This window comes from Acanthopagrus latus, chromosome 5, assembly GCF_904848185.1.
Source record: "Acanthopagrus latus isolate v.2019 chromosome 5, fAcaLat1.1, whole genome shotgun sequence".
NCBI lineage: Eukaryota > Metazoa > Chordata > Actinopteri > Spariformes > Sparidae > Acanthopagrus > Acanthopagrus latus.
Genome location: NC_051043.1, coordinates 13,184,885 through 13,204,343, shown reverse-complemented (window position 1 = coordinate 13,204,343; position 19,459 = coordinate 13,184,885). Strand labels below are relative to the sequence as shown.

General features: G+C 43.2%; 1 protein-coding gene across 11 annotated transcripts in view; it reads left to right on the top strand.

Annotated features, from left to right (window-relative positions):
* fbrsl1 (fibrosin-like 1) overlaps nucleotides 1–19,459 on the top strand; it is a 284,888-nt gene that overhangs the window by 74,297 nt on the left and 191,132 nt on the right. For all 11 annotated transcript variants that reach the window (XM_037097550.1, XM_037097552.1, XM_037097553.1 and 8 more), the window contains one exon: nucleotides 10,717–10,941. In XM_037097550.1, the coding sequence (XP_036953445.1) occupies nucleotides 10,717–10,941 (225 nt within the window). The remainder of the gene's footprint in view (nucleotides 1–10,716; nucleotides 10,942–19,459) is intronic.

Below are 19,459 nucleotides of genomic sequence, written 5' to 3'. Positions count from 1 at the left end.
TGTGCGGCACAAACACTCGCAATCGCACAAACACACTCGAGGCAACGCACACAGCTTAGGATTTATTGAGCCGCACACATACTCTGTCTGCAATTACTTTGCTATACATAAAATAACGGCGTGCAAAACACATTAACACGAACATGTTCGCACACATACAGTGTAAACCACAGGAACATTCAGCATGCACATAGACAACCGCATAAAAATGCAAAAACTGTCATGCCACTCAGGAAGGCTTCATAAACATATATAAATATTGTACCGTATGTTTATATACACCGATGCAAACAAGCAGCTAGTTACATGCCCATGAGATCACTTATAGGGTCATAAAAGCTGAAGTTTAAGTCCCAATAGCTGACAAAGTACAGGGAAATGGTTGTATAGAGCAATAGAAAAGAGGGAAGGGAATGAAATAGTAAGAGGAGGCAGTACTATTATCACCTGCGACGGACACTAAAGCAGCAGTGCCAGTTCAGAGAAAATCTTGCTGGCAGCCACGGGAAGGCCAAACTGCAGGCTGCAAAACATCCTAATACTGGAGATCCTTCTTGTTCCCGCTCGCCCTCACACTTTCTTTTTTCCAATCCGAATGCAGCTGATTTCATCCAACAAAACAATGGCCTCTGTCAGCTGCCACAGATTAAGCAGTGAGATGTCTCGCACCTGTAGCTTTATTTTTCAAGAAGCCCGTCCCAGCGTTAAAGCAGAACTGGCAACCCTAAAGTCAGCGGGGATTAACCGATGGGAGGAAAACTACTGGGAAGGGAAGCTACACTTACTCAGACTGACTCATGTACAAAAAAGTGTCTAAACCAGATTCATCGTTTCAAATGGCAGGAAACTCGATTTCAAAGGTTGCATGCGCATGCAATGCAGTGTAGTGACGATCCTGAATAGCAATCAGTGTGTTTTCGAGCTAAATCTAAGTGCTACATCCTCACATCTGAGTAGCACTGCAAATAACAATCATGTGAATTATCGATTAATCTGGAATGTTAATCAGTAGTGGTATTATCAAATGATTCATCGTTTAGGCGATAAAATGTCAAAGTGTTGTGAATAGTGGATGCGCATCACAATTTGGAGCCCAAAGTGAAGTCTTCAGATTCCTTCTTTTGTCCAGCCAACAGTCCATAATTGATGAATAAAGGAGTAAATTCTTTTAATTCAAAAGGAAGTTAACTTTTCGCATACAGTTTGCTTGAAAAATGACTGATCTAGTTATCAAAGTAGCACATCATTTTCCTTTGATCGCCTAACTGATTACGTGACTAATCTTTGCAGCTCTAATCTTGAATGGAGTCATTGTCCCTTATCGACGACAGTATCTGACGTAAAACATTAATAGGCACGCGAGTGCTTGGTTTGTAAAATATGAAATTGATTCTTATGACAAACTCTACAGAAAAAACATCAGACAAGTGCCATCGCTTTGAAGTTGATGCTTTTACCCACAAATCATCCTGGCAGTTATTCCCACATGATTCAAATTCGGCATTACGCGCACTGCTGCAAAACAGAGAAAGCGAGTGCAGCGACCAAGTGAACAACAGTGTTTGAAGCAGAGAGAGAGAGGGGAAGTGACAAAGTGAAAGGGGAGGCCTGCTGGCAGGTTGGCTCCTGTTAGCTGGACGAGGGTGCAGCAGCGGGCCGACCTGCCAGGGATTAACACCTCACATCTCCTGCTCATTCCGCCGCTCTCCCATAACACACTGCACGCAGCATCACCCTCAAGAAAACTAGCTTAGGCTCACAAAGGATTAGGCTTTTTTTTTTTAACCGCAAAATCAAATGAACAGGAAAAATACACCGCATTGATTAACAAAAGGTGAAAAGGATGTGGTTCATTTAATCCTTGTGCTAGCAAATTATGCAACATTGATCACTGAAGAAATGTGTGCTTTCTCTTGTTCACCGCCTGATAAGCTTCTTGGCACACAATGCTCTTTTCTCTCTTCCAGGCAATAGCCCTCTGATTATGTGCTTTGAGGGAAACAGGCAGGCCATCTAAATGAGTGTATGCTCTAAGTTAATCAAAGGTGTGTTTGATGCCGCTGACAGCCGCATTAGACGGAAGGTGTGTGATCCACCGTCTCTGCGGAGCTCCATGTGCGCGCAACTATAAAGCTAGCCGGCGCTGCATGATTAAATCAATCCTATCTAAATCATGACAAGTCAGAGTGATTTATCTGACGTGCCGGGAGCCGCGGTAATGCGCACAGAATCAGTCCAACAACTGAGCAATAAATCCACACAACCACACCTCAGCCAGCTTAAAAAGAGGGAAACACGGGTGAAGTGGTGCGACAAATGATTCTGCTCTGCTGCCTCTACATCATGTGGAAAGATGAAAGCTGTGAACTCACTATTTGAATATTGATCTCCTTGGATACCTTTCACATATAGAAAGCACCACGAACAGATGGTAGATGCAACAACAACAGCAACGGTTCACCTCAGCTTCAGGTACTAAAGGCTGATGGAGGAATAGCCTTTGTTGATTAACTTCAGTCTCCAACTACAACATGCTGCTGTTGCACTCACGGCTCTCACGGCTGAGAAACGTGATGTTCAAACTTGATGTGTCAAATAATACAAGATCTGCATTTTCAAAGCCCCTAACATCTAAATGCTTTCTCTGTACACCATATGATGCTTGTTTATTTAAATTGTACTTTCTCCAACAAAACACTATGCACAATTTGGTATTTTTGTGCAGCGCCACTTTTGTAAATACAAAGTTATGTGACACAGGTGTTGTCTCAGGTTCAGGTTACGTTAACTTGGCTCTCTAATTTTGACGTTAGTCCGTAGCACAAGGCTGGATTAACATCTGACTATGACATGCTACTTGCTAAATCTCTGTCCAAATTGCCTGACTTTGCTTATGTTCATAAACAAGCTAGTCGCCAGCTGATATTCCTCACTAGTCCAACAGCTACTTTTCCATCTTGGCGTCGTTCCTGCAGCCTTAGGTTTTAGAACCTAAAAGGTCTTACCAAAATGTTGGTTACTTAATTGTTGGAACATGCCAGTTCTTCCTGGAGCACAGCAAATTCCAGCGCCAGTTAAGGTCAGATCAGCACTTTGCGTGCCTTAAATTGTATATAAGCTTTTTTTTGTTTTTTGTTTTTTTTCTTTAACATCAAATCGTGGGTTGTCTGTTTCTGTGTTTGCTAGCTTGTGGTCCTCTTCTGGCACACCGCCACCACCAACTGTCGTTCAGTGGAATAGCATGTAGCCAACAGTACGATGCCAAATTGTGCAACATGTGTGCTTGCACATTTGCCTGTTTTTCCTCATGCATGATAGCACCAAATGGAGACCCCACAAATGTAAAAGCGTTGGTCCACAGGGTATCTTTGCCTTCCCAGTTTATTGCTTGTGGGACATTTGAAGCGTCTACATCAGAATAACACACTGAAGATGATCTGATCAGCTGCTCTGCATTGATGTTCTGAGATAAACCAAGTTTAGAGCAGACGTTTGTCACCGTCAAGGCTTTTCTGTTTGGACCTAAATAGTGCAGGGAACTTATGTAAGGAGCTAGAATTCCCTTTTGAGCATTCGTGTTTGTATTCCCACCACATCATCTAGTCTTCACGAAATAAATTTGTTTAAATGCTGAATTAGCTCACACTCAAAATCTCTATGTGATGTTGTTTGCTGTCATTGGAGGACAAAGTGGATTCAGTCTCTTTCTTCACAGATGTCCAGGCCTTTCCTTTGTCGCGCTTTTGGAGTAACTCAATTGACAGTGACGCTACAGCTCCGGCATTGAGCGGTTGATAGTTCTGCAGTGTCGAGTTTTTAAGAGGCCGCCGTAATCTCTTTGTGGCCCAACTTAATGTCGAGGGAGGTGTACCCTGCAGAGCTCTTTGTGTCTAAATAATTACTGGGCTCAGAAAGAAGAGAGCGCAGCGGAGAAAGCGCGATGATGTGCATTAGACGCCACCATCTCTCTTTAGCTCCCTCTCTCTTTACACACTGTCTATTTTTCTGCACTCTGGGCTCCATTTGTAGGACTCCACTGCCTTCTGGTTTATGCATGCCTTCCCCCCCCCCGTACCCTTTGCAAGCAACTTCAGGGTTGCTGACATTCCTCCGAGCTGAATGCATAAACCTTCCTTTGGGAGCTGAATGTGCTTCCACGGTGGATCTCAAGGCCTCGGCATAACTGCGTAAAGCCTCGCACTTTATTGTTGCCGACATGGAAACCTGTGTTGGATTTTATGCACTCATGCTCACACGCACACGGCACACATGCTTCGGTCCCCATGTAGCCTGGAACAGCAACAAAGCTCTCCCGTACTGTTGCCAGGGTAACGCGGTCGGGTCAGACCAGTCGAGCGGTCTCCCCACCCACCCCACCTCCCTCCGCTCACTTGCACCGTCTGGGTTTCTGTTTCTCTGTCCATCCTCCTCATCCTCTCCTCTTTCCCCTTTCCTCCGTCATCACCACCCTCCCACCCCAACACCCCCCGGCTCATTGTATTTTAAGCCACTTCTTCTTCATGGTCACTGTCACATTTCTGCCCCAGGGCTGAAAGTTGTATAGTGAGGAGGATTCAGCGCTCTGACCACTTATGGTATCAAATGAAAGGCAACTCTATAAACTTCGAACCAAAAAACTTAAGCAATACCTAAAAAATGGTAAAGAAAGGTCAAATGTCGTGTTTTGTTGACAGAGCAGGTTGCAGTGGCGCCACATATTTCCCATGTAAAGGCCTTTTTTTTCCTTCACTAAAGGCTGAATGTGACATTTTTACTGGCAGCAAAGCCTTTGCTTTGCGATTGTTTGCATCAGTATTTTACCCTTTTCATTTGTAAATGGGTTTTTAATAATACAGAGTGTGATAAGGCTGCTCCATTATGTGTAGCAATAATTTAGTAACCGTTTCATAAAAGAAAAAAACCCACTTCAGGCCATTGGCATATGGAAATTATATCAGAACTAAGCTGTTGCTGGCAGACACACAGTGATGGATTACCCTTCTTCTCCTGCAGCTATTATAGATCTATTGTCAGAGTCCTGGAGTGTGAATAAATGGAAATGACACAGATAGACAATTGAAATATGTTATTACTGATACAACAAACAGACACGGTGCGGCAGTGAGAGCAGGTGCTAACAAACATACTAAACAAAATCTGATTGCTGTTTGGTACTCCGGCTTAGATGTTACAATTAACAGTGGCCAAAATCCTGGCACATACACAGTAAGCAAGACACACATGTTGACACCTATACCCACACCTGTGTTTACTAACTCTAGTGGCCTTTGTTAAGCTTGTCTCTTCAACTGGTGTGATGCACTGCATGCCTTCAATCTTTTATCATTAAACTTCATACACTGGGTCACAGAAGGATAGGATAGCATATATATATTTACTGTGGGGACAGGCTCCTTTTGTTATTTTCAGAGATAAAATAAGATTAGTTTAGAATTGTCCTGAAATGAGGTCACTAGTTTACAACTATATTTAGTTTATTTGTTGCTTATGCAAGAGAACATTTGAGGACACGCAGTTATCCTGATTCACTGTGAGAGAGGAAATAAAAGGTCTTGAACAAAGCCCATCATCTGCGTTCGCCCAAATAGAAGCCTTTTGTATTTAATGTTATGCACAAGTTCAAACTGCTTCATGCTGATGTCCAGCCCAAGTGCCACGATAAATGTCAGCCAGGTATGTTTTCGAAAAAACCAAAAAGAAGTTAAAACCGAACATTCTTTATGTTGCAACTTTGTATATGTTGAATATTCTTTTTCTCTGCTTAGGCGCTGCTTAGGTTTAGACAAAACGACCTGATTGGGTTAGAAAAACATCCCGGTTTTGCTGAAAATACCTGTTTTTGGTCATCACGATCATGGATGGAGATGGTCCAACTTCGTGTTTATGGATGAAAATGTCTGCATTCCTTCCTAAAAAGACACCAGCTTTTCATGCCAGAAAAGCAGCTTGACACACGGTCTTGTCGCCATTTGGCAGCCTTGTTGATTCTAATAACACTGCCACCATTCCCTCCACCTCCAAATGTTAAAGTCGGTGAATAAGCATTTAACGTGAAGGAATTATGTCACGTTTGCTATAAATGTCAACCTTTGACGTAGATGTGGTTTGCAGAAACGTCAAGTGCTAACATTATAACCTGGTGACTGGGCTGTGATGCTGATTGTAGGTATGGATGAGGAGCATTGGTCACTCTTGGTTATTTGAGGAGTTTGCATGAAAGTCGCACAATATGTTGATACAACTTTTAGAGAGCCAGCTGCACTTATTGCCACCCTAGAGGCTCCACCACAAGCCTGTCAGTGCTCATAAGTCACAAACAGCAGATTTTTAGACATTTACCCTTGAGCCACTTTTGTGACGCAACTAACAGTTGAGCTTTAATAAGGAGTTCATAGATTTATGGGAGAGAAATGAAAGCGAGTGGGGACGTGAATGAAAGGTCACCAGACTCTAATGGATTTGAACTTGTTAGACTTGCCTAACACAGAGTTGAACGCGGCCTGCTGAGATACTGGGATGACCTGGAGGAGCCATTTCATAAATGATTCTTTAACCACAGAGCTGCTTCAGTGGACACACATTTCTCAATTTCACAGTTTCTCCCTTAGGCATTTAAGACTCTTTGCATGCCATTGATTTGAAAGGTGGAGGACTATGAGAGCATATTGGTGACTTTACCCAATTTGTGATTAGAGGTTCAAGGTAGTCATAATTTACTCTGAATCCCAGCTGTCCTCCAGTAGCTAATATCCAGATTACAAAAAGCAAAAAATGTATTATCAGTGGTAGTATGGATAGATTTCAGACCCTAAAAGAAAAAAAATATTCCAATTATGGATAACTACAAATGTTATAATAATGTTACTGTCCTATGATGTGCTGAATGCAAAGTCCTAGCTTGTCCACTGTCCTCCAAACAAAGCTTTCTTTGAGATGATCATGTCAAACTCCCAAATAATAAGTGTGGTTCTCATGTATCACTGCTCTACCTAAAGCAGACGAGAACCACAGGGACATCCATCAGAATGCTGCTAAAACTACACACATAGTTGGTCACACCGCTCACTGCCGGTTTGTTTGCACAAAGCACGTATCTATTAATAACGAAGGGGAAAATTGCAAAATTGCAATCCATCTCCCCGATTCGCTTGCTTTGATGGACAGTGACGGATAGACCGCAGCCTCGGCTCTGCCTAAAAGGAAGAAAAACCCTGCGTCTCGTTTCCTCTGCATCCTTTGTTGTCAGCCTGTAGCCGCTTTGTTCTCGAACAGCTCTTTAACGATGGCTCTCCAGGTAATGAATTGTACGACAAGTGGACTGCTAATACCGCCCCGGTCCCTCATGAGAAATTAATGCGCTGCCTTGCGAGGTGAGGAGAGTAGCTCTGAGCTGATGTGTGATGATGACATTAAATCCTCCCGTCAAAGTGGCGTTGGGCCGTGTGAGCTTGGTTATCTGAGCAACCTTTTGTCACGCTGTTAAAAAATACATGATCATAGGAGATTGTCTGATGGTTTCTCGGAACTGGGTAGACTGTCTGCTGAATTTATTGTTATCATTATGGGCAAAATGGTCACTATTCTGAGCTTCATACAATGGCCGTCAAGAGGATACTGCTATTTAAGGCAGTTTTGGTGGGGGTTTTTTTGTTTTTTGTTTTTTTTTTTAACTTTTAGAGCTCAGTCTTGACAGCTTTCTTTGATTTAAAACGTGGTCAGTCACATATAGTACAGCGCTTGAACCCGTAGGCTACAGTCTCAAGACGGCAGCAGCAGCCAATGTTGCAGGATTCCAGTATAGCCTATGGGTATCTGGATAATGGATATCCAGGCCAGTAATTGTTTGCAGTCGCATTAGCAACTTGAGACACAAGTGGAGTTGGAGTCCATGGTTAATCTACACTCTCTTCCAAAATTGCATTTCAGCCAATCTGTTTGCCTGCATGCAACCAAAGCCTGCTAAAACGCGATAGGTCATTACTGCTCAGACTACAAATGGTGACCAGAACACTAATACCAATACCAATGCCACCATCCTTTCAATTATTTACATACAGATTCTGGATTAATTTACAGATGTGTGTTTATAGAGATTACACGTTGAATCTGCCATCTGATTAAGTCTGCAGGTTAAAGTATTCTGCAGGGAGTGGAGTAACTAATCTCGAGCAATAATTTGAAAATCTGCACGTGTTTCCCAACAGCTTCTCCAAGGAGGCTGAAAAAAAAAGACCCTATTCAGCTACAAATGTGTTCAGTGTAGCACAACATAATATTCCTAAGACTCCTGGACTAGAAAATTGTAATGGAGGTGTTTGTGTGAGTGGGTGTTTTCTGGATCTTTGGCCTCTTGAATGAATTTTTGGTGAAATTTTCCCTGGACTTTCCTCCTTTCTATCGCCCGTTTTTGTTCACTGCCTAGCACATGAGCACCTTTCGTCACGGAAGGTGTCATTCATTAGCAGTTATGGGGCTAATGCGCTAGCCATCTGCTAACCTCCCACCCCCGGAGCCAATAATTTGATTATTCATATGGAGCGCTGAGCTGGCTGCAGTCGGCCCGGGCGCTGCCGGCTGTGAACAGATGTTGAAACGTGAACTAGCAGCCCTCGGCCTTGAACTCCACGCAGCTTCAAGCAGCGGCGTGTCGTCCTGTGCCATTCAGTGATCTCCACCGACAGGCTTTACCAAGCAGCGGCAAGTCACTGGCTCCACTCGGGCCTGATGAGATCTGGAAATAAGAGGCAGCAGGAGCCCAGGAGGAGGATACAGTTCAATCACTAGACACACAAGCAGGCAGGCGTGCAGGCAGGCTGGCTGGCAGCAGTGTTTCTAACAGGCTGGCAGATGTGCAAGTGCATCAATTTGTGTGCCTCTTCACTGTGACGTGTTAGCCATGTCCTTAACTTCACCCACACTGCCTTTGCATCTAGAGCGCAGTTTGACCTCAACTCTGTGACTAATGTTCATGTTTGTGTTGTGTAGTATAAGATTGGGAGATGGATGGAAGGTAGAAAAGATTCTGACATTTACGAATGAAGAATCTTTACTTGATATCACATATCATGGAACAGAGAACCTTATATTCTGCATTTAACGCAGCCTGGAGGAGCAGTGGGCAGTGTATGCATCTGGGACCAACTCCACATCTCAGCCAGTGCCTTGGTCAAGGGCACTGACTGGATTAACCTAATGTACATGTTTTTTGATCATGGGGGGGGGCCTGGACCCGGAGGAAACCTATGCAAGCACAGGTCCTCCCCCAGCTGGTCTTGAATGAAGGACGGTCTTGCTGTGAGGCAACATTACTAACCACTGCGCCACTGATCTTTCACATCAGTGGACACCACAGATGGTGGCAGCGAGTCGTGATGCAAACGCTACCAAAATAAAAGGATTGTCACAAATATTAGCTTACATACAGGATGTGAAAATCGGCCTTTTCATAGAATGACAACATGTGCAACATAACAAATTCTACTGCCAAAATCTAAAGCTTATTCTGACAAAAGAGTACATCTGTACCTTTAATGACTAATAGATCCTTTCACAGCAGACATTTTGTCAGTTATCAATATAGTTGGTGATTTATTTATTTTCAGTCGAATATTCCACTCATTGATGTGGCTTGATGTTATTGCTGACTGGGATGTAGACATGAACTGCATTTACAAGTAGGAAACTGGTAATTAAGATAACTATACTACTACATGCACACATGCATAAGGCTACAGTATGTCTCAGAGCACAGGGAAATATGGGCACTCGAGGATGAATATTAGTATTTTGTGCACTACACTGACAGAACCAGCTTAGTGAATCACAGCTGCTGAAATCAAGCGAATACCAGTGACGAGTAGTAGCAGCCTAATTACGTTTGTGAAATATTGGTCGGGAAGTGAGCTGGGGACGGGGGGGACAAGGAAAAAAAACATTGAGTAAGACCCCAGACAGTCGTAAATGGTGTCTGAATATTAATAAACAAACACCAAATTCCATACAGGCCGTAACCGAAGCATGAAAGGAATGATTAGTTAAAGTGGGAAATTGCTTGGTCATAGTGTAAGTGTAGACTGTATTTTTCTCCAGTGTGTGTTAAAGCAGCACTTCATATCATAAGCTCATTATATCTGAGCCATAAAGTGATTATGGGCTCCAGTAAGGCATTGTTCTGCTGTTGACAGGATTAAAGATGACTTTAGAGGGAGAGAGAGTGAGCGTCGCCGCTCTCGGCTCGAGTGTTTGCTTGCTTTGTGTGAAAGCCAGCGGTGAAAGGGGCTGCGCGCTTGACTGTTTGCCAGCTGCGCCGCACCCTCCCTCCATTCTTTTACACATCCATCTCCCGACTCTTTGTCTATCCGTCTAGGTATCTGTCTGCTCTGTTCCTGTTTGAAGTGTCCTTTTTACAGAGACTCATCATCACCTGGTGCACGAATGAGTCAAGGATTTTAACAGATCTTGAGACAGTCAAAACAATTAATCGACCTTGTCAATCTGGCACGGGTGAATTCACATAATTTGGTTTCTGTTGTTATTGACTTTAAATCACTTTTCACAACTTGTACACTGTTTATTTGAACTACTCCACTGAACATGTGGATGTATCCATCCGTTGGTATCTTCCTTTACAGGCATACATTATCATTTTTGCTGTCCAGATTTTTAATTTCTTTAATTTCTTCTCCACCCTTGCAGAAGAAGACTGGAGTTGTGAAGGTACAGGAGAAGAAGGAGCGGTGGAAGGAGAAAAAGGTGGCGAAGCGGCAGAAGAAGGACGACGAGGAGGTGGAGGAGGAAGAGGAGAATGTGCAGCCAGTGGTGGACGCCCTGGAGAACGGCTTCCTCCATCACGCCCAGCGGGAGCAGGAGAGGATGAACGAGAGGCTGCTGAAGAAGACCTACTCCAAGAAGAACAAAATGGTCAGTGTGTCTGCTTCTGTAATGAAAGAGATGCCCGCTATAGCTGCTTATGCCATGAATGACAGAGGAGCCAATCAGCTGCTCATCTGGTTCCACTTCATTGCTGAGCTTGGTCTTAAACTAAGAAGTCGTCTGTTCTCCAAATATATATCTATCCATTCAATCCTTTGGACAGGGCCTCACACCTGCTGTATGTCTGATGTTACTTATTGTCGTGTCAGCAGGGACTTTGTACCAAAGTGCTGAGGTTATCACTTCAGTCCTCCCTATCAGTGCTCCGTCGAATCACATCTCACTTTTCAGCGCTGCATAACATCTTTTTTGTTTTTTTTGTTTTTTTTCCACAAACGCTCACTTCTTCTGTTAGCAGTGTCTGCTGGTTGTGAGGAGTCTGAGCCCAGTTAGAGCTGTCTGTCTCCGACTCGTTTAGAAGGTGTGTAAATATGTTTACATTCAGGTGATTTTCATTCTTGTAATTGCCAGGTCGTCACAAAGGACTGTGGGTTTGTTTGGAATCTTCATCTGTTTGAGGTTTGGTCAATAAGGCCTTTTGTAATCTGTAGAGACGTCTCTCACATTGTGGTTTTTGATGACTTTGGCATGAGCTTCTTTTCTCTCGCTGCTGTCTAAAGTTTGATGGGTTTCTCTTGCAGTGTTTGGGTTGGTGCCAATAGATGTGGCACTTATCTGTAGCACACTGACTTCTGTGCCAGTAGTGATGATAATGTCCGCATGGGAATTGTATTTCCTCCACAGCACTTTTACAATTCTAGCTGGAAGTGTTAGTGCAATTCTACAGCACAGGTTTCTCTTAACGTCCCTTATTTAGACATTGGTCATAGGGGATCATAAAAATCTGTGTTTCCTTATGTGTTTTCTTGAAAAATGATCCATTGAGTAACACCAAGGAAGTTATGATTAAATATAGTATGATACAGAAATGACTGTATCTCAAAAACAACTCCACTGCCATACAAAATGGGTATACTTTCATTTACACTTCCCCTTGATTCTCAAAAATACATTTACCCTAGTATCAGTTGTCAGACTCTTCATGAACCCATTTAGCCCAACGCTCTCCTCCTTTTCATGCCTCCAGCGATAGCCATGGCCAGAGGCGCTATGTTTTCGAGTTGTCCATCTGTCGTACTCTTGTGAACGTGATATCTCAAAACTGCCTCCAGGAAATTTCTTCAGATTTGGCACAAGTGTCCACGTGGACTCAAGGATAAAGTGATTATAAATTGGCAGTCAGAGGTCAAAGGTCAAGGTCACCGTGATCTCACAAATCACATTTATTTTCATATCAATCGATTGCTCCTCAATTGATCTGAGGAAAATGACATTTTTACTTTACAAATGTCATATAGGATAAAATGATAAATGTGTCTGTGACATAATGTTCTGCAACGCCATAGCTCATACAACTGCAATCTGATAATTCTATTTTTTTCTCCATCCTGTATGTGTTTATAGTATCCATCCATTGTTTCGTGATGGGAGGCTCTTCATAAAACCAGCATCTTGAAATTGTCTTCTTAGTTGCTACCATGAGGATTTTGGTTAACATTTGTTTTTGATAGCCACTTCCTTAGGTACTAAGTAGAGAGAGAGAGACGTGAACTCAGTGTTGAATCTCGTGATCCAGTGTAAGTCTTATATATACCATGTCAAATGAATGTCGACTGTTTTTTTCAGATTTTAGGGAAAATCATCATCATGAGGGCCGGGCGGCTGTAGCTCAGTGTGTAGAGCAGGTCGACTAGTGAAAAGGTCGCTAGTTCAAATCCCGGCTCTGGGCAAGACTGAGCTGCATGTCGAAGTGTCTTTGAGCAAGACACTGAACCCCACATTGCTGGCGACTTATCCAGGGAGTACCCTGCCCTCGCCCTGAGACAAGGCTGGGATTGGCAGCAACATCCTGCAGCAACACCCCGTGACCCCATGGAAAGGGATAAGCGGTTATGGACAATGACATGACATGACATCAACTCATGAGGCCTGATGAATATGATGAATATGAGATGTCTTGACACCAAGGATGGCCAAGATTGTTCCCACCTTTAACAAAGCAAAAATTGCAAATGTTTTTGCTTGTTTGATTTTATTTTTAAGGAAGAGCAATTTTGAGTGGACTTGGGCAAAACTCGTGGAACCGCTTTAGTCACTGCAGCACAACAGAAATGCTTGCATGCAGGTGAGGACAGATAACAGTAGCATGGGACAGACTGTCTGATACAGACTGCGCTGTAGGTTGCGCCATGGGAGATTTGTACTTGTTTGTTTGAGATTGTAGTGTTCTGTGAAATTCACTCTCTGGAAACAAAAGAGGGAATCAGACAAGTTAAGACGGTATCATGGGGAAAGAATTCCACAGAAACAGCTTTTTGAAGGGCGACACATATGACTCGTACACATGAGCCACAAAGAGCCCTGGTCCTCCCAGACGTGTGTGTCTCATAAACAAATAGTGCATGTGCTGCCTTCAGGTGGGTTTACCCTGCCACCCTGTTCTTGTTTTCCTTCATGAATACAGAAGTGGCTCTCTCGTTTGTTTATGCAGATAAAGGACTGCCAGTATCCCCGGCTTCAAGCACACTGCTGAGCCCACAGACTCTGAGTCTGTCCCAGGGAGATAGCCCATCATGTGTTAACAGTTTGTTTAAATGGGCGGATGTTTTTATGCTCCTGTCCGAGGCCAAGATCCACCATAGTGCTGTTGAGGATAAGAGGGGAAATGTAGTCAGGAAGCCAAACTAAATAATGAGGCTATGTAGCCTGGAGGCCTCCTCCACAGACAAAAATATCTCTCTTAGATAAGATTTCCTGAGGAAGTTAACATGGCTGAAAATGAGTTTGGCTGTGATATTTAGTTTGCTAAGAGACGGTTAGAAATTATGTATTTAGCTGATGCTGTTATCCAGAGCGTAAGTGCAGCAGGCTGCAATTACTGAACCCGATCTACATTCCAGTCCAGATCATAACTCAACAAGCTGCTGCGATCACGTGGAAACTGAAGCTGACTTCTGTGTTCTACAGTAGCTTCATCTGAAGATTTACTACTCGTGCTCCAGAGCAGATTAAGATTATGAAAGGAGCTCAAAACCCCACAGGAAACCTGGAGCTGAAACATTTCTTTATGCCCCTACGCATCAGCATTGAGATTATCTTTTTGGTCTCTAGAACATACAGTATGAAAGTAAAGATTAGTATTTGTATTGTATTGTATTTTTAGTTTAAAGCACCTGATCTTGTGTCTTAAAATAAACTGTTGAACCCAAAGTGATACTGAGCAATTTGAATAAGCAGCTACATGTTACATATTTATTTGTCCTGTTTTTTGTGCCTCTTTGTAATTTGAAATAATGCTAAAAATGTAGTGTGTTTTACTGTATCAGTCAAATGTATACAAATCTGAGTATATTTTGAGGAATACAGAATGTATAATTTATTTTGTCCCTTTATGTTTTTTAAGTGCACCCTTACCCCTGAAATGACTGTACACATGGTCTTTATCATTACAGCCATGTGTCAGTGAGTCATTGTAATGAAAGTGTGTTCAGCACCTTGCAGCAGCTCAGAGGAAGAATTTAGCTGTGGCTCACTGGACTGGTAAAGGCACATTGACCTCATGTAGTTTCCAAAGTCCTCTAAAAACCATCCCAGTCCTGTGATCCGTAGATAACTGGAGAGACGTCTCCCTGATCTATAAAGTCCTGCTGGTTAACATCGCCCTGATGGTTTCTCCATTGCTCTTTCTTAACTTCTGAACTCTCCAATCCTTTCCTTTTTTTGTCTTTTACCAGTTGCTTACTGTAATCTTTTTGTCTGGCTGAAGCAATGTTTGACTGTCTCGTTGTCTAAAAAAATAAGCGGCTGAGGCATCTTTTGACCTGCCCTGGTGTTAAGTTCCCTGGAAGCTGAGAATCAAAGGCTGCCTTTTCCCAGCCACATTATTACTGTTTTGAGAGCTAACAATTATGTTGTGTTCACATGCTGTGGGAAACACCCGTTTCCTGTCATAATCACAGTGCAGATGAGACTGCTGACATGATCATGTTGCACAACTAATTAATTATAGATAACACTGTGAAATATGAAACAGTTGATCTTCACGTTTAGATAAACCTGAACCTTCTCCGCCTTAGTAAGAAGTGGGGTTGGTGTTTGAGCTGGCCTTATTTATTGAGATCACGCCTGTCCACTCCCACTGCTTTTCATCCTGCTTCCATAAGTTTATTTTATTTCAAGAGCTTTTTATTGTTGCCAAAAAGGTAATTGGTGGATGAGTTGCAGTGTATCCCGGTTTATCCCTGCAAATACAGGCACATTTCCTGTGGTTAATGTGTTATGTGATGGATTTGCTGTTTGTGAGTCCAGTTTCTGGGTCTCTTTCGGTGTTTTTATGAGTCTGGGTTGCACCATACATCCTGCAGCTATCAGGCAATTGTTACCCTATCTCCCGGTGCAGTTTACAGTGATCACAGGAGCAGTAAAAGTTTGACTTCAAAGCTTCCTTTTATTGTGGCGACTCCGGAGTGACTCTGTTAGAGCAAAAGAGATAGCAATAGATAGAGTTATCTATTCTTACTTTATCCTCAACCCCTGTGATGTTTTCATGCACTTAAAGCCTCCGTTAGATGGGATCCCGTGCATATAAAACACACCCGCGACCAGATGGATGGGACTTCGATGAGGAGCCCTTTGTGGATTCTATCTGCCACGGAAAACGTCCTTGGCAACGGCGCCCGTGGATTCTATCAGAGTCATGTGGTTGTTTAGTATTCACAGTTGTCTTTGTTGGCAGCTAAACATAACAATACCACGTTCACATTTGCTCTTACATACGTCCATGAGGACAAACTGTGGATCCTTTCATCCAGCACGCAGTAAGCAGATGGATGTGCACACATAAATAAAGACTTCTGCAATAACTGTGGGAAAAGGGCAGCGCAGAGCAGCCATCTGGCCTTTAAGGCAGATGTTTACACGTTATGTCAGATCCTATTGATAGAACGCACTGATCGGCATGTTTACTTTTAGCATGCTCCCTCCTCAACAGTCAGCTCAAGTACACTCAGAGCATTTCCTACTTTGTCATTCAGGCTACCCTCCAAGGGTCCAGCTTAGTTTTCCCTACCCATATTTCCTTCTATTCCACTGTCTCTCCTGCCAGGGCAGGCTTGCCTAGTGCATGTCACACCCTGTGATCCATAGGTGAGGTGATGTGTCGAGCTCCTCAAGGCACCCCGGGGTACCAGAAGCCCGCTGGAGGACAGGTACTGCAGTGTCAGAGCAGAGTTTGTCGCAGGGTTGCAGCACTTGATCCAATTAGAGGACTCAACGGGACCTCCGGAATGGTCGAGCATGGTGTGTGCACACAGCAAGGTGTAAGAACTGTCTTCTTGTTCTACGATCAGTCACACTTTTGTTTTCCTATCGGTCACGCTTTTAGCCGTCAGCATTCACACATTGTTATTGGGAGCTGTTTTTGAAGGCCAGCACTTACACTGTTTGAACTGGGTCCAACAGCTTGTGCCAGTTATTTGCATGTGCCAAGAATGAAACAAAGTTCCACTTGATTTTTTTTTTTTTTTTTTTTTTGGTGGATCCAGAAACCTACCACTTAAAATTCATTGTTGTGAAATTCTTTTAAATGTGTTTGTCCCCCCCTTATAGGATCAGTCATTATCAGTTCATCACACAGCCAAAGTCACCGAAAGAGAGCTCCTTTAATCAGTCAGATTCAGATCCAGCACATACACACAGTGAAAACCATTGTCACAACAAGAAAACTAGACACAGGGTTCTAGACAGGACCAACGACAAAATGTGTTCTAGCCACCTCAGAAAAAGGACCACCGGCTAAAACAATACCATTTTAAGTTTACCAAATATTTGGATATTTAGATTTCATTTTCCTTGCTGTTAGAAAGCCCTGTCTGACAGGGAACAGAAGCCGCTACATCGCTCTCCCCAAAGCCACCAGACTACATTGACAAAAACACTGATTTTACTCCTCAGAACACAGCAGGAGTTGGTCTACTGCTGCCTCCATCTGTTAGTATGTTTGCATTATTATGTGACTTCAGGGAATCCAAACTAACTCTTCAAGACAACCCTCCAACTAACTATCAGAGAGAGCAATGTAAGATGGCAAGGGCTGCCCGTACCACACGCAACCCTACTTTAAAATAAACCCAAACTATCCCTTCATTGCTAATATCCATCCATCCACAACCTGTGTTGTTGTTTTTATCGGTCACTTCCTGCTGTAAGATACCCAGCGAGCACCAACGAGGCTGTGACCTTCAGTATGCTTCAAATGGGCATCATGAATAACACATAATGCTGATTCGCTCGAGCAACACACTGATAGCTACATACACATCACAATCCCTATCCCTGTCCATTAAGTGCATTGCTTTACCCTGTGCTGCACACACACCCTACTAACAATGTCATATAGGAAAAAACATCTCTGGACACTCTACTCTATTATTCCAACCCCCCCTCTCTCAGACAAACCCCTCACTATCAGGACAATGCCTCGGTCGTGATGCTAGACATCCTGCATCCCCCTGTCGTACTGTAGCTGCTTCAGGATTACGTCCCCCTCTTCATATCTAGGTGTGTTTATAAGCAGTAAGCCAGGTGGAGACAGATCAGATTAGCCAGGGCATTAGCAGTGCACTGGACCATAGTTCAGAGGCAGCCTAAGAGCTGCGATAGACGCAAGAGCACCGCTGCCCATCGGCAGCGGGGCAGCAGTAACAGGCGGGTGATCGGGACGGCTGATAACGGGGGGACTGGGTGTTATCTGCAGAGCAGCGACCCTGAGCGGTAGCAGCTCGGCTCAGGAGACGCCCGGCAGACATTATCTGTCCTGGCTAACGCTGCTTCCAGCCCATTTAAACTGGAGATCAAGGTGAACCCTCTCCACGATTGCAATGTAGTAACATTTATGTATTTTGCAAGAAAAGTTTCTTGTTGCAGTCAATGCAGGATTTCCCTGGATATATTCAAACAACTTAACAGTATCACCACATTGAATTTGTGTATTTAGGCAACATATTAGATTTTTTTTTTTCCTTGCCTCCATCTGATAAAGAATGGTTTGTTCCACCTACTTTCCCGAGGGCCTACATCTTTAGCTCGCTTGACAGTTATCCTGCGCACAATGTTGTGGTTGATGGAGGCACTGAAACACTATCTACTGTTGCACTTATAATGAGATCAGCCCGAAAAATGTGAAAACCTTGATGTAATTATAGGGTTGGAAAGCTTGTAAGTGGTAACCTGATAGAAGAGGCCTTTACTCCCGTTACTCAGGTTAACACTGCAATTTAACAAAGAGCATTATTAGATGAGTGGATAATGAGGTGTGCTGCGGAGGTGTCTGCAGGCACATCGCATGCGTGTGCTGAGCGAAAAAAAAAAAGACAATGATGAGTGGAGGAGCGTGACTCGTAATAGACCCTGACAGATCAATTAGTTAGCTGCTTGTAACTCGAACATGTACGCATGATCACACGGCGGGGGAATCGTGCTCGCCGCATCAAAGACAAAGTTAGCAGGTAAACACCCACGTGCCTGCGTGAGAGAGATAAATGACAATGAAAAGTCTCACACAGGCACACACTATGATAAACTGATCGCTGACAGTAGAAATTCCCTGGAGACATTAGTTGTTGTGCCTACTAGTTCCAGCTGTTGGATTGAATATGATCACTGCTTTTGAGGAGAGTAGTTTTTTTTGTTTGTTTGTTTTTTTTGGTTTTGTAATTTTGATATGGACTTTCTAGTATTGTGTTATTAAGGACTGTGAAACCCACAGAATAGTGGTAGCAGTAGAAAGTGTAGTGCATTAGCATTGATTACGGCTAGTGCAGGCGTTCATTTCAGTTTTACATTCTATTTATTTTAATAAAACAAAAAAAAACTATCTGTACTGCACTAAACGTTTTCAATTTTGGGAGAGGTCATAGATTATGCAACCTTCCGCTCCCCCCCACGTGTCCATTAAACCACTTGAAAGGAAAAAAAACATGGTCCTGCCCTGGTTTTTGTGCTTGAATCTAAGAGCGTTGTGACCAAACTCAAAAGTTTAACATTTAACTGTGTTCTGCTGAAACATACTTTGCCGACACCAACTCTGGCAATTGGGTTGTCAGTACATAAGTATTTCATCTTTCAGCTAAAGGTGGTGACTCAGAATGACTTTGGATTGATTTGCAGTGACCCTTCCCTCAAAGGAAGACAAGTGGATCCAAGCCATGCCAGCCAAAACGTCTCGACGGCATAATAGACCCCCTACTTTTCTCTACTTTTTCTCTACACACTGATTCAGCTTGTTAACATATTTTGTCACCCCTCTGTGCCTCCCCTCCATGCTGGCAACCTTCTCCTCACCACATTCGGTTTCTAATGTAGTTTTACCAAACCAGCACGAATCACGACCCAAATTAAAGGCCACTTTTGTATATGAAAGACAAGTAAAACTGCAAATTAGGAATGT